Source organism: Octopus bimaculoides, chromosome 27 (genome assembly GCF_046866305.1).
Source record: "Octopus bimaculoides isolate indiv1 chromosome 27, ASM4686630v1, whole genome shotgun sequence".
In the NCBI taxonomy this organism is placed as follows: Eukaryota; Metazoa; Mollusca; class Cephalopoda; order Octopoda; family Octopodidae; genus Octopus; species Octopus bimaculoides.
The window spans coordinates 22,242,880-22,253,946 of record NC_142954.1 but is presented as its reverse complement, the minus strand read 5'-3'; the positions used below and the strand labels follow the sequence as shown (position 1 = coordinate 22,253,946).

The following is an 11,067-nucleotide window of genomic DNA, read 5'->3' as shown; positions in this document are numbered from 1 at the left end:
ATACTTTATAAGAATTTATCAAGTAGATAGCGTGAAAAAACCTCATAAGGAAAAAAACCCATAATTTTTTTCCATAAATATATATATATATATATCTACACACACACATTTATATATATTTTATTCTTTTACTTGTTTCAGTCATTTGACTGTGGGCCATATATAAATTTTAATTACATGACATATAACTATTATTTAACAACGCCCCAAATTTTTTGAATGTTCTAACTGACCTCGTTGTGTTAGTCTTACGTTATCAATGACCATAAATATTGTCTGAAAATAGATCAGAGCTTTTTTCTTAAGTACCACGTAAAAAGGCAAAAAACAATGGGTCATTATCATATGAGATAAGAGAGGAAGTGTAACCGTACCTCCATTGTGTCCCTGTTAATGGGTTCGAGTGAGACATAATGATGGCTATCTAGTATCAAGGCTCACAGGAGGACAACTCATTTGCATTTGGCAGCTGTGTTTTTAATTTACATTTAATTTGCATTTACTTTAGTGACTCAGACAAGTAAAAGAAGGTAGAAGTAAAAAAAACAGGCATATGTATAATGTGAGGTAGTGAGTTCGATTCCTGAACTGGGCTGTGTGTTGTGTTCTTGAGCAAGACACTTTATTTCACGTTGTTCCAGTTCACTCAGGTGTAGAAACGAGTTGGGACATCACTGGTGCCAAGCTGTATCAGCCTTTGACTTTCCCTTGGATAACATCAGTGGTGTAGAGAGGGGAGGTGGGCATGCATGGGTGACTGCCGGTCTTCCATAAATAACCTTGCCCAGACTTGTGCCTCGGAGGGAAACTTTCTATGTGCAATCCCATGGTCATTCATGGGTCTTTTATACACACACCACACGCGCACACACACACAGAGTATGTTGGGCAAAATGCTGCGTAGCGTTTCTTCTTGTTCTTTGTGTCAGATTCTGAAGATGGTGGGATTTTACTCTACACGTATGTGCGTGTGCATGCATGTGTGAGTGTGTGTGTAAGTACGTATGCATGTATGTTCTTTTATTTGTTTCAATCATCAGATTGTGACAATCCTGGAATTTGGGTCTGTGTGTGTGTGTATGTGGTGTGTGTGTGTGTGTATGTGGTGTGTGTGTGTGTGCTTATAATGCATTGATGTACTTCTAGCAGTGTTTCCGTACTGTGGCTGTTAGGTCCTTGTTGTTGATAATAAGACAATATCAGAAAGAGATAAGAAAGCAAAAGATACGAAGAAGAGGTGACTCGATGCTTTTTCTTATCTCTTCTTATCTTTTGCTGCTTTTCATGTCAACTTGTCCCCGCATCGCTTTATTGGTGTCAGCACACGTACAACTGCAAGGACATAATGCCCCGCCCCCAGAGATGTTTGTGGGTCTGTCATAGATGGAAACGGAAGTGTCTTCAACATTTTACGGGGTCTTCAAGACGGGTGAGATGGGAGCTAGGAAGAAACTCTGGCTCAGTACTTATCCTCCAATCAGGGGTCACGTCCTCAGTCAGGAACTCACTGCCCAAACGATCATCATCATCATCATCATCATCAATTATTTATGTTCTGAGTTGAAATTCCACTGGGGTCAACTTTACCTTTCATTTCCTTGGGGATGATAAAATAAGCACAATTTGAGCTCTGCAGTTGGTGTAATTCATTATCCCCTTCTTCTAGATTTGATGAATTGGTACCAAAATTAGAAGCAATTCTCGTGGCCTGCTTAGTCTGGCTAACATAGGACCAAACAATTAGCTATAATTTCTATTCTCCTTAATTACAGGTGTAACCAATTTTTGTAACTAACATGGACAGTGAACACACAGTTGGTTCTGGTATTTCCAAGGTCCATTCAATGGCTGTTTCTGGATTTACAAAGGTAAGGCTATGAAAATATTTTTCTCCACCTAGTGAGGGCATTTATTATCATCTGTGTTGACGAGCTCTCATGATTTGAGTCATGATGAATCTCTCATTAGCTGATTATGAAAACCATGGATGCCACCCCTATATATGTTGCAGTTACTCCTTTGAGAGAGCTTGGTGATCCTTGCCATTGATCTTCTAAGATTCCTCTGCTCAACATCAATGTAAGAAGCTCTGTCAAGCTCTTCTGCTATTTCTCCACAATCCACCATGCTGCAGTCCCATGACTTTGCCGTATCCCTAGCAGGGGTGGCCGAACGGGTGCTATGCCTTGCCAACGGGCAGTCAGTAACTGTGCAGAGCATGGCCATCACTCCATGAGGTATTTTCAAAATATCCGTGCACAGGAGTGGCTGTGTGGTAAGTAGCTTGTTTACCAACCATATGGTTCTGGGTTCAGTCCCATTGTGTGACACCTTGGGCAAGTGTCTTGTTATATCCTCAGGCCGACCAAAGCCTTGTGAGTGTATTTGGTAGACAAAAAATGAAAGAACCACGTTGTATATATATATATATATATAATCATAAATATATAAGGATCGGCATTAGATGCTTCACCAACATACTGAAAATTTAGAAATAGCAGTCAAAGAACTACCGATTCTAAACTACAAATTTTTTCTCTAATGGATGGCAATATTAGAGTAGCTTTATACTCTTAACCGTGAAACATTGTACATGATTAACTAAAGGCAGGTTTGTTTTTGCTTTTCTCTTCTATTTTTGTTCTGTGTGTGCCATAAATATCGCCATCCGTTAGAGAAAAAATTTGTAGTTTAGAATCGGTAGTTCTTTGACTGCTATTTCTAAATTTTCAGTATGTTGGTGAAGCATCTAATGCCAATCCCTATATATTTATGATTATAAATGGTTTTACTGATAAAGGTTTTTTTCATACTGAACTACTTGGCAAAATTGTTAATTATTAATTTTATTACTAATTGGCAATATATGTATATTTTTGTGTGTCTGTTTGACCCTCCACCAAACCATCGTTTGACAACCGATGTTGGTGTACCTACGCTTCTGTAACTTAGCGGACCCTCATGTGCCATTCAATATGTATAATAAAATCCTATGTATTTTTATGATTAAATATTATTAAGAATTATCTTTTAGCATTTACTTGTTCCAGTCATCAGACTACGACCATGCTGGAGTGCCACCATGAAGAAATTTTAGTTGAATGAATCAACCCCAATGCTTATTTTTTTTTAAAGCCTGCTACTATTGATTGCTTCTTGCTGAACCACTAGGTCACAGGGATGTAAATATACCAACACCGGGTGTCAAGTGGTAGTGGGGGACAAAAACAAACATGAACACACACACACACACACAAATATGGCTTCTTTTAGTGTGGTTGGGAAGCAAACTTCTTACCACAAAACCACGCCTTAGCCTTGCATAAAAGAAATTAAAATATTTTGTGTATTGTGGATGTATAAGCAATTTATTGTAACAAAATCTTATCTGGACCCCTAAGGGCCATAAGAACCCCAGTTGAAAACCACTGACATAGAGGTTTCTTTTGTGGTTTTAGGGATTTCTAGTGTGTTGTTTGTTATATTTTATTACTTAAAAAATTTTTTTTTTTTTTTGTAGAATTCTGCAGAATCTTACAATCTAGGACGGCCTTATTACACAGATCAAACAATTGATGAGATAATTAAACGAAGCCAACTGATCGGCTTGGAAAGTACAGGTAACTGAGTTAGAGTAGACGCATACATACACATAAACACAAATAATAATAATAATAACAACAACAACAACAAGAGCACTCAGAGAGAGAGCAAGCCTCTGCCAAGGCAACACCAACATCCTCTCAACAAATATCCAGAGATGATTTTTAAAAGAGAGTATCTGAAATAAACCCGACTGCTCTTGAGAATTAAGTTAAAAAAAACAGGCAAAATAATCCAGAATCCTTGTCTGGTACCAGATTGATCCCAAAATCTAATCATTTTGTGCCAGTCATGAGGCCAAACATCCCTGAAAGTTTCATCCAAATCCATCTAGCAGTTGTTGAGATATCTTGTCCATGGACAAACAAACAAACACAACTAAAAACAATACTTTTGCCTTTGCTAAGGCGGTACGTAAAATACTGTCTATGTGATCTCAAATTTTAAAGCAAACACATAATTTTCTTATGGTTTCTTAAACATTCACTTGAACAAAACTGTACAAATCCAAATATATGGTACCCAAGGCATAACACCTACATGAACTTCTAACTTATTGTCTCTTGAGGTCTCTGGGTGAGACTTGGATCCAACTTGTACAAATGCAAAACAAAAGTCAAACATAAAATAATAATAATAATAATAATCCTTTTTACTAAAAGTACAAGGCCTGAAATTTTGGGGAAGTGGCTTAGTCGATTACATCGACCCTAGTGTTTCACTGGTACTTAATTTATTGACCCTGAAAGGATGAAAGGCAAAGTCGACCTTGGCAGAGTTTGAACTCAGAGCGTAGCGATGGGTGAAATACCGCCATGCATTTTGTCCAGTGTGCTGGGGTCAATGTAAACGACTTAATCCCTTTGTCTGTCCTTGTTTGTCCCCTCTATGTTAACGCCCTGTGGGCAATGAAGAAATTATTATTATTATTATTTCTTGTTTTTTTTTCTTTCAGCAAATATATCCTACGATGTTCTAGAATTGGGAGCTGGCACTGGCAAATTCACCCAAAAGCTTTATCCAAGACTAAAACAGTTGAACAAAGAAGGAAACAAAGTAAATCCTTTCATAAAATTACAAATGTTCTCATTATTAACCACATCATTGTTTCTAAAGTAGCCATCTCTGTATCATGTTTAATGTATATATGCTGTTAAAAGGCCAGTCACTGTGGTATTTGTCCTGAGATAACATCTCTTATGGACCTGCTGTGTTGAAAACATATCAAATATTGGAAAGAAAAAAAATTCCCCAGCAGTGGCCATTGAAAAAACCAGATGCATTTTGGCATTTTCAGGCCTTTTCTATGGCACATATCTACATTATTTCATTTTATTTGCCATAAAGGCAGTACACAGAGTAACTACAGGCTGGACAAACACATTAATGAGATGACATGAATGATGAACGTGATGATATAAATGGGAGAAGACAGAAGCCGCCCGCCAATTTGAGGCTATAAACCTCTTATTTTACAATTTCAATTTATCATGTCTTTGAAATGAGGCACTTGCCTCTTACACTTTTCTTTTTATGGGCCACAAGCTCTTTCAATATGAGGCACGCGTCCTCTTACATTTTACTGCCCAACCAGACTCCATGCTTCACTTAAGCACTTCACTGGGCCACTTATGGTACATATCTACATGCTCGGAAAGGAATTTGTTGCTTCTGATATAGAAGAAAGTGGTTAAAACATTTGCTGAGGTTATGACTAACCACTTGGCCACTTAAAGTTCTGGAATGTGCAATTGAGGCAGTATTAAATTACAATAGCCACCTATGTATCATATTTAATGTATACACACTGTTGATGGGTCAGTTACTGCAGTACTTATCCTGAGATAACATCTCTCATGAACTGGGTGTGTTAAAAACACAATCAATATTGGAAGGAGTTGAAAATAGCTCCAGCAGTGGCAAGTAAGAAAGCCAGATGCATTTTGACCGTTTTGGAACTTTTCTATGGCACGTACTCACAGCTAGCCATATACTCAGAAAGGGAGTTGTTGCCTCTTATATAGGAAAATGTGATTAAAACATTCACTGATGTTATGAATAGCCACTTGGCTGCTTAAAATTCTGGAATGTGCAATTGAGATAGTATTGAATTAAAATAGACATCTATGTATCATATGTAATGTATACGGAGGCGCATGGCCCAGTGGTTAGGGCAGCGGACTCACGGTCGAAGGATCGCGGTTTCGATTCCCAGACTGGGTGTTGTGTGTGTTTATTGAGCGAAAACACCTAAAAGCTCCACGAGGCTCCAGCAGGGGGTGGTGGCGACCCCTGTTGTACTCTTTCACCCCAACTTTCTCTCACTCTTACTTCCTGTTTCTTGGGTAATGCTGCGATGGACTGGCGTCCCGTCCAGCTGGGGGGGAACACATACGCCATAGAAACCGGGAAACTGGGCCCATGAGCCTGGCTAGGCTCTAAAAGGGCGCATAATAAATAATATATATTTATATATATATATATATATATATATATATATATATATATACATGATGGACTCTCCCGTTGTTAGACGACATGAGGGTTCAACAATTTCTTACCGAACAACCACACAGATGATTTGTTTATAGTGATCAAATGTTTGTGTAGACATAAGCTCACTCCCTCCATCAGATCCACATTACCTGTACAGGTGCAACGGGTGCTACATGCCAGATGAAATGATCGCAGAGCAACGTGAAATGAAGTGCTTTACTCAAGAACACAATGCAACAGCCATTCTGGGAATCAAACCCATGATCTCGCAATCGGGAGTGCAACACCTTAACTACTGAGCCACGCGCCTTCACACACATACACAGACACACGAATAATTGAAGGTGGAAATATCAGTCAACTGTTGATTTAGTGACTGACTTAGTAAATGCATTTAGAAATTATTTGATATTTGTTGTTCTTTAGCCCCTGAAATATTTGGCTACTGACCCCTCAGAAGGTTTCCTGTCCACCTTACAAGAGACTTGTCCAGATGTAGAAACTGCTGCTGCTTCTGCTAATTGCTTAAAGGTACCAGACCATTCTGTCCGGGTGAGTAGCAGATTCCATTCTTTTAACACATTATTATTATTATTATTATTATTATTGCTTAGTGGCTGTGGAAAAAGGGGCTGTGTGGCGGACCCGTTTGAAAGGTTTCAAGACAGGCACTTACCTATCTGGCCAAGCCCTCATCCATTTCTTCAAGTATCATTTATAAAGGAAGGTGCTGCCTTCTTGCATGTTTATCAACAGTGGGAATGGCGAGGCTGGTAAGACTGAATCGATCCACTCTGAGTATGCTTTCCTAAGTAGGTGGAAAGAAACTAGAAGAGGGCACTTCCCATGCCTTGTGGGTGGCAGAATAACACGGGTCTTTTGCATAGGGTTACCCTGAATTACCCTAAGTGGACTTCCCCCTCTATTGTGGATTCTATTCATTTATCAATGATTTATTTCTATAATTTCTATTTATATATCCTTTGTTGTATCCTTTGTATCGTAGAATCTCCCTTCGATCCATGTAAGTCCCACCTGTTTTTGTGTGTTGTATCTTGCCCTTTGATATTGTCCTCCCTGTGCCTTTGTGTGTGTGTGTGTGTGTGTGTTCTTGTCTTGATGTTAGACATAGGTTTTAAACAAGCATTATTGTTATACAAGTGAGTTTAATCATCTCCAGTTTTCTGTGAAAAAATATGTCTGGCCTTGGGAAAACATTACCTTTCTTGAGAATTGGTGAGGGTTGGTGACAGGATGGGCACCCAGCCATAGAAAATCTGCCTCAACAAATTCTATCTAATCTATGCAAACATAGAAAAGTAGAAAACATAAAACATAGAAAAAGGAAAAGAGCCGAAAAGTAAATGTTAAATGATGATGATGATGTATGCATCATATTGATAAAGATGATGATGATGATGGTGTATACATAAATTTGCTGTTTCTTCATTTTGGTTATGTTTCAATTTCAGTTGGTAGCAGCTGCGCAATCCTTCCATTGGTTTGCTACAGAGGAAGTTCTCCAAGAAATCCATAGAATTTTGGTCCCTGACGGAATGTTAGGTAAGTTCATGGTTTCATTATCATCAAAGTCGTTATTGTTTTTGCTATTGTTAATTGCTGTGATTCTCGTTAAGGTCTTTAGTAATCAGGATTCAAATTTCATCAAAATTGCAGATGAGGGTTCTCTCCCTTTTTACACACCCTAAAAAAATTCTAATCATCCCATACCACTGATCTTTATGTGCAGATTCCAAAATTCCAGTCTTATGGAACCTGTTAAAAGGATTTTGCTCCTAAAAAATGGAGGTCATGGAGCTCTAAAATGTGGGAGTTAAGGCCCCTATTGGGGGTAGGTGTCTTAATATCAAGCAGAGAAGTTGAATTGTTGAGAATCTTTTTAACTTGGGTCTTATATGTATATATATATATATATATATATATATATATATATATATATATATAAATAAGGATAAGATCGATATTTAAAATATTGATCTTATCAAGTGGTCAGCATGGGAATAAAAACCATCAAAGGTAATAATTATTTAAAATTATAATACAGGGTATCAAGAGATACCACCACGCTGAAAAAATAGCAGTCAAATCAGGATTTGACTGCTATTTTTTCAGCGTGGTGGTATCTCTTGATACCCTGTATTATAATTTTAAATAATATATATATATATATATATACATATATATATAGTGACATTTGTTCTCATCAATTTTTGTAGATAATCTTTTATCATTTGAGTCACTGATTAATCCATTGGGAATCTTTGACCAGTGGTTCATATAATAAAGTAGACAATATAAAAAATATGAAAATTGAGGAATTGGCTGTGAAAAAAAAGTTAAAGAAGTTTTGAAATAAAACAGAGTTATTTCTTCAATTTTCAGTTCTTGTATGGAATCGTGCTGATGTTCGCATCCCATGGGTAGAAGCAGCTTTCAATCTTCTCCTTGAAAACTACCCTCCCAATACACCCCGGGAAGCATCTGAGGAATGGAAAAAAGTCTTTGAATCCTTTACAGACTTCCAACAGCAGTTTTATACCCAACCTTCAGGTCCAGTGATTCAGGTGAGGAATTATCAACACCATGTAATACAAAGGGGTTACTGAAATGTTCCTGGCTTTAAGGGCATCGTGAAAGGCCTAGTTGGAGGTCCAACCTTCCGAGTTCTTTTATAGTGTTTAGAAAAACTGAAGGACTGCTGCAATAAGTGTGTGAATCTGAGAGGGGAATATGTTGGATAATATTATAATTAACTGATCCTTCTATATTTTCTTTTTCCTGAAGCTAGGAACTTTTCAGCACTCCATTATATATCCATGTAGGTTTTAAATTTTGAATTGGAAGCAGCATGTCTGTCTGTATGTATGTCTATCTGTCTGTATGTCTCAGTCAGTCAGATTTCAAGATTTTCTTGCCAGTTTCTAACCTGTACCCAAGGCTCCTTCATTGGAATGTCAACATCAACAACAGGGTGTTTTTGTGTGTATATATGTATGTACATGTGCAGATTTGTATGTTTTATGTATGTATTCTGATGCATATAGTTGCATATCTAGACATGCTCATATATATTTAAATGATAAACTTCTGGAAAGTTTTACAGTTCCAGTGATGGATTGGATCTGTAGTCTTCGAGCCTGCTTTCTTCTTTCTGGTTTTGAGAAGCTTAATTTCTCAAGATTGGTATTTAGGCAGTGTGTTACATAACCCAGAGCCCCAATAATTACAGGTATAAACCTGCACTTATAATCTGGATAGAGTAACTACAGATTTCTCGATAGTTCAGCATAGATATTCTCTTTTCCACTGATCTTCATCTATATGTTAACATCTGCTGGACAACTAATTTCCACAACTGTACACAGTTTCTCTTCTCTATCCCAAATCATTATATCAGGTCTGTTGTGCTTACACATGTATGTATGTATAGATCGCTGACCACGACATTCAAATTTGTTTTCTCTGTGTTTTTCTCCTTATTCTTTCTGTTGAAGAGCGTAGCTTGAAACGTTAAAGACTTTCTCTATTCCCGAGCGTTAAACTAATAAATCCTTTTGTTGTTTACACCACCTGTCCTCGTCTGTTGTTGTTTTTTTCGTAAATTCTCCCATATACATATATATATGTGTATGTATGTATGCATATATATATATATATATATATATATATATATATATATATGATGATACATATACATGCATATATATATATATATACACACACATGCTTTTATTACTTTTCTCTGTTTTTTTTTTTGTTATTTAGGGAACGAAATCCACAGTCATTAACTACTTCCTGTCTGTTAGTGTTATAGCCTCATTAGATGACCTGGAGAAAGAAAAAGTGAAAGGCGATTTTGTCAAACTACTAAATAAATGGTTTCCTGACAGCACAGAAGAAACACCTGTAGAATTTCCATTTCAAACTCACCTTTATGGATTTGTCAAACAATAATATATAAATACCTGTTGATCAATGGAGCCAGTAAAATAATTTCCCATTGAGCACTGGGGCCAATGTAATAAACTTACCTCTCACCTGATCCTGGCTTTGTGCCAAAACTTGAAACCAATTTAATGAATAATTCTGGTAATTAAAAAACTAAATTCTTATTATTGAAATCAACCAATGATCTATCTTTATTTATAATATTCACAATCTATTTAGCGGTATTTTGTCTGTCTTAATGCTCAGAGTTAAATTTCTGCCGAGGTCAACTTTACCTTCCATTCTTTCAGAGTCGATGAAATAAGCACTGGTGTTGATGTAACCGACTTTACCCCCACCCCTGAAATTTCAGGACTTGTGCCTATAGTAGAAAGGATTATTATTATTATTATTATTATTATTATTATCATTATTAAGGCAGTGAGCTGGCAGAATCGTTAGCAAACTGGGCGAAATGCTTAGAGGTATTTCGTCTGTCGCTACATTCTGAGTTCAAATTCCACCGTGGTTGACTTTGCTTTCATTTTTTCAGGGTCGATTAAATAAGTACCAGTTACGCACTGGGGTCGATGTAATTGATTTAATCCCTTGCCCCAAATTTGAGGCCTTTTGCTTCCAGTAGAAAGGATTATTATTATTATTATAGTTGTGAACTGGCAGAAAAGTTACTGTGCTTAATGGACTTTCTGAGTTCAAATTCCAGCTGAGTTTGACTCTGACTTTCATCCTTGTGGGGTTGGTAAAATAAGTACCAGTTGAGTACTGGGAACCAATGTAATTAACTTAAGCCCTTCCTCAAAATTGCTGGCCTTGTGCCAAAATTGGAAACAAGTATTTAGTTAGCTTTCAGTAAAAAAGACAGCAACATTGAGCTGTTGTCAATGCTGAGCCTGTTGTTGGTATTAGAGAAATGCAGCTTGTGTAGCTGTACTTGGGGAATGAAATTGAAGGATTCTTATATTCATGGAATGTATAAACTAATAAAAAGATATGAAGAAA

General features: G+C 37.1%; 1 protein-coding gene across 6 annotated transcripts in view; it reads left to right on the top strand.

Moving 5' to 3' along the window:
• LOC106879168 (uncharacterized) overlaps positions 1-11,067 on the top strand; it is a 13,310-nt gene extending 2,243 nt beyond the window's left edge. For 4 of the 6 annotated variants that reach the window (XM_089343119.1, XM_089343120.1, XM_089343123.1 and 1 more), the window contains exons 2-8: positions 1,773-1,868; positions 3,521-3,620; positions 4,559-4,659; positions 6,526-6,651; positions 7,572-7,662; positions 8,503-8,684; positions 9,886-11,067. In XM_089343119.1, coding sequence (XP_089199245.1) covers positions 1,797-1,868; positions 3,521-3,620; positions 4,559-4,659; positions 6,526-6,651; positions 7,572-7,662; positions 8,503-8,684; positions 9,886-10,074 — 861 coding nt within the window. In that variant the 5' untranslated portion in view covers positions 1,773-1,796 and the 3' untranslated portion in view covers positions 10,075-11,067. Of the gene's footprint in view, positions 1-1,218; positions 1,238-1,502; positions 1,636-1,772; positions 1,869-3,520; positions 3,621-4,558; positions 4,660-6,525; positions 6,652-7,571; positions 7,663-8,502; positions 8,685-9,885 lie in introns of those variants that run through there. The other 2 variants (XM_089343124.1, XM_089343122.1) reach the window with 2 other exon arrangements.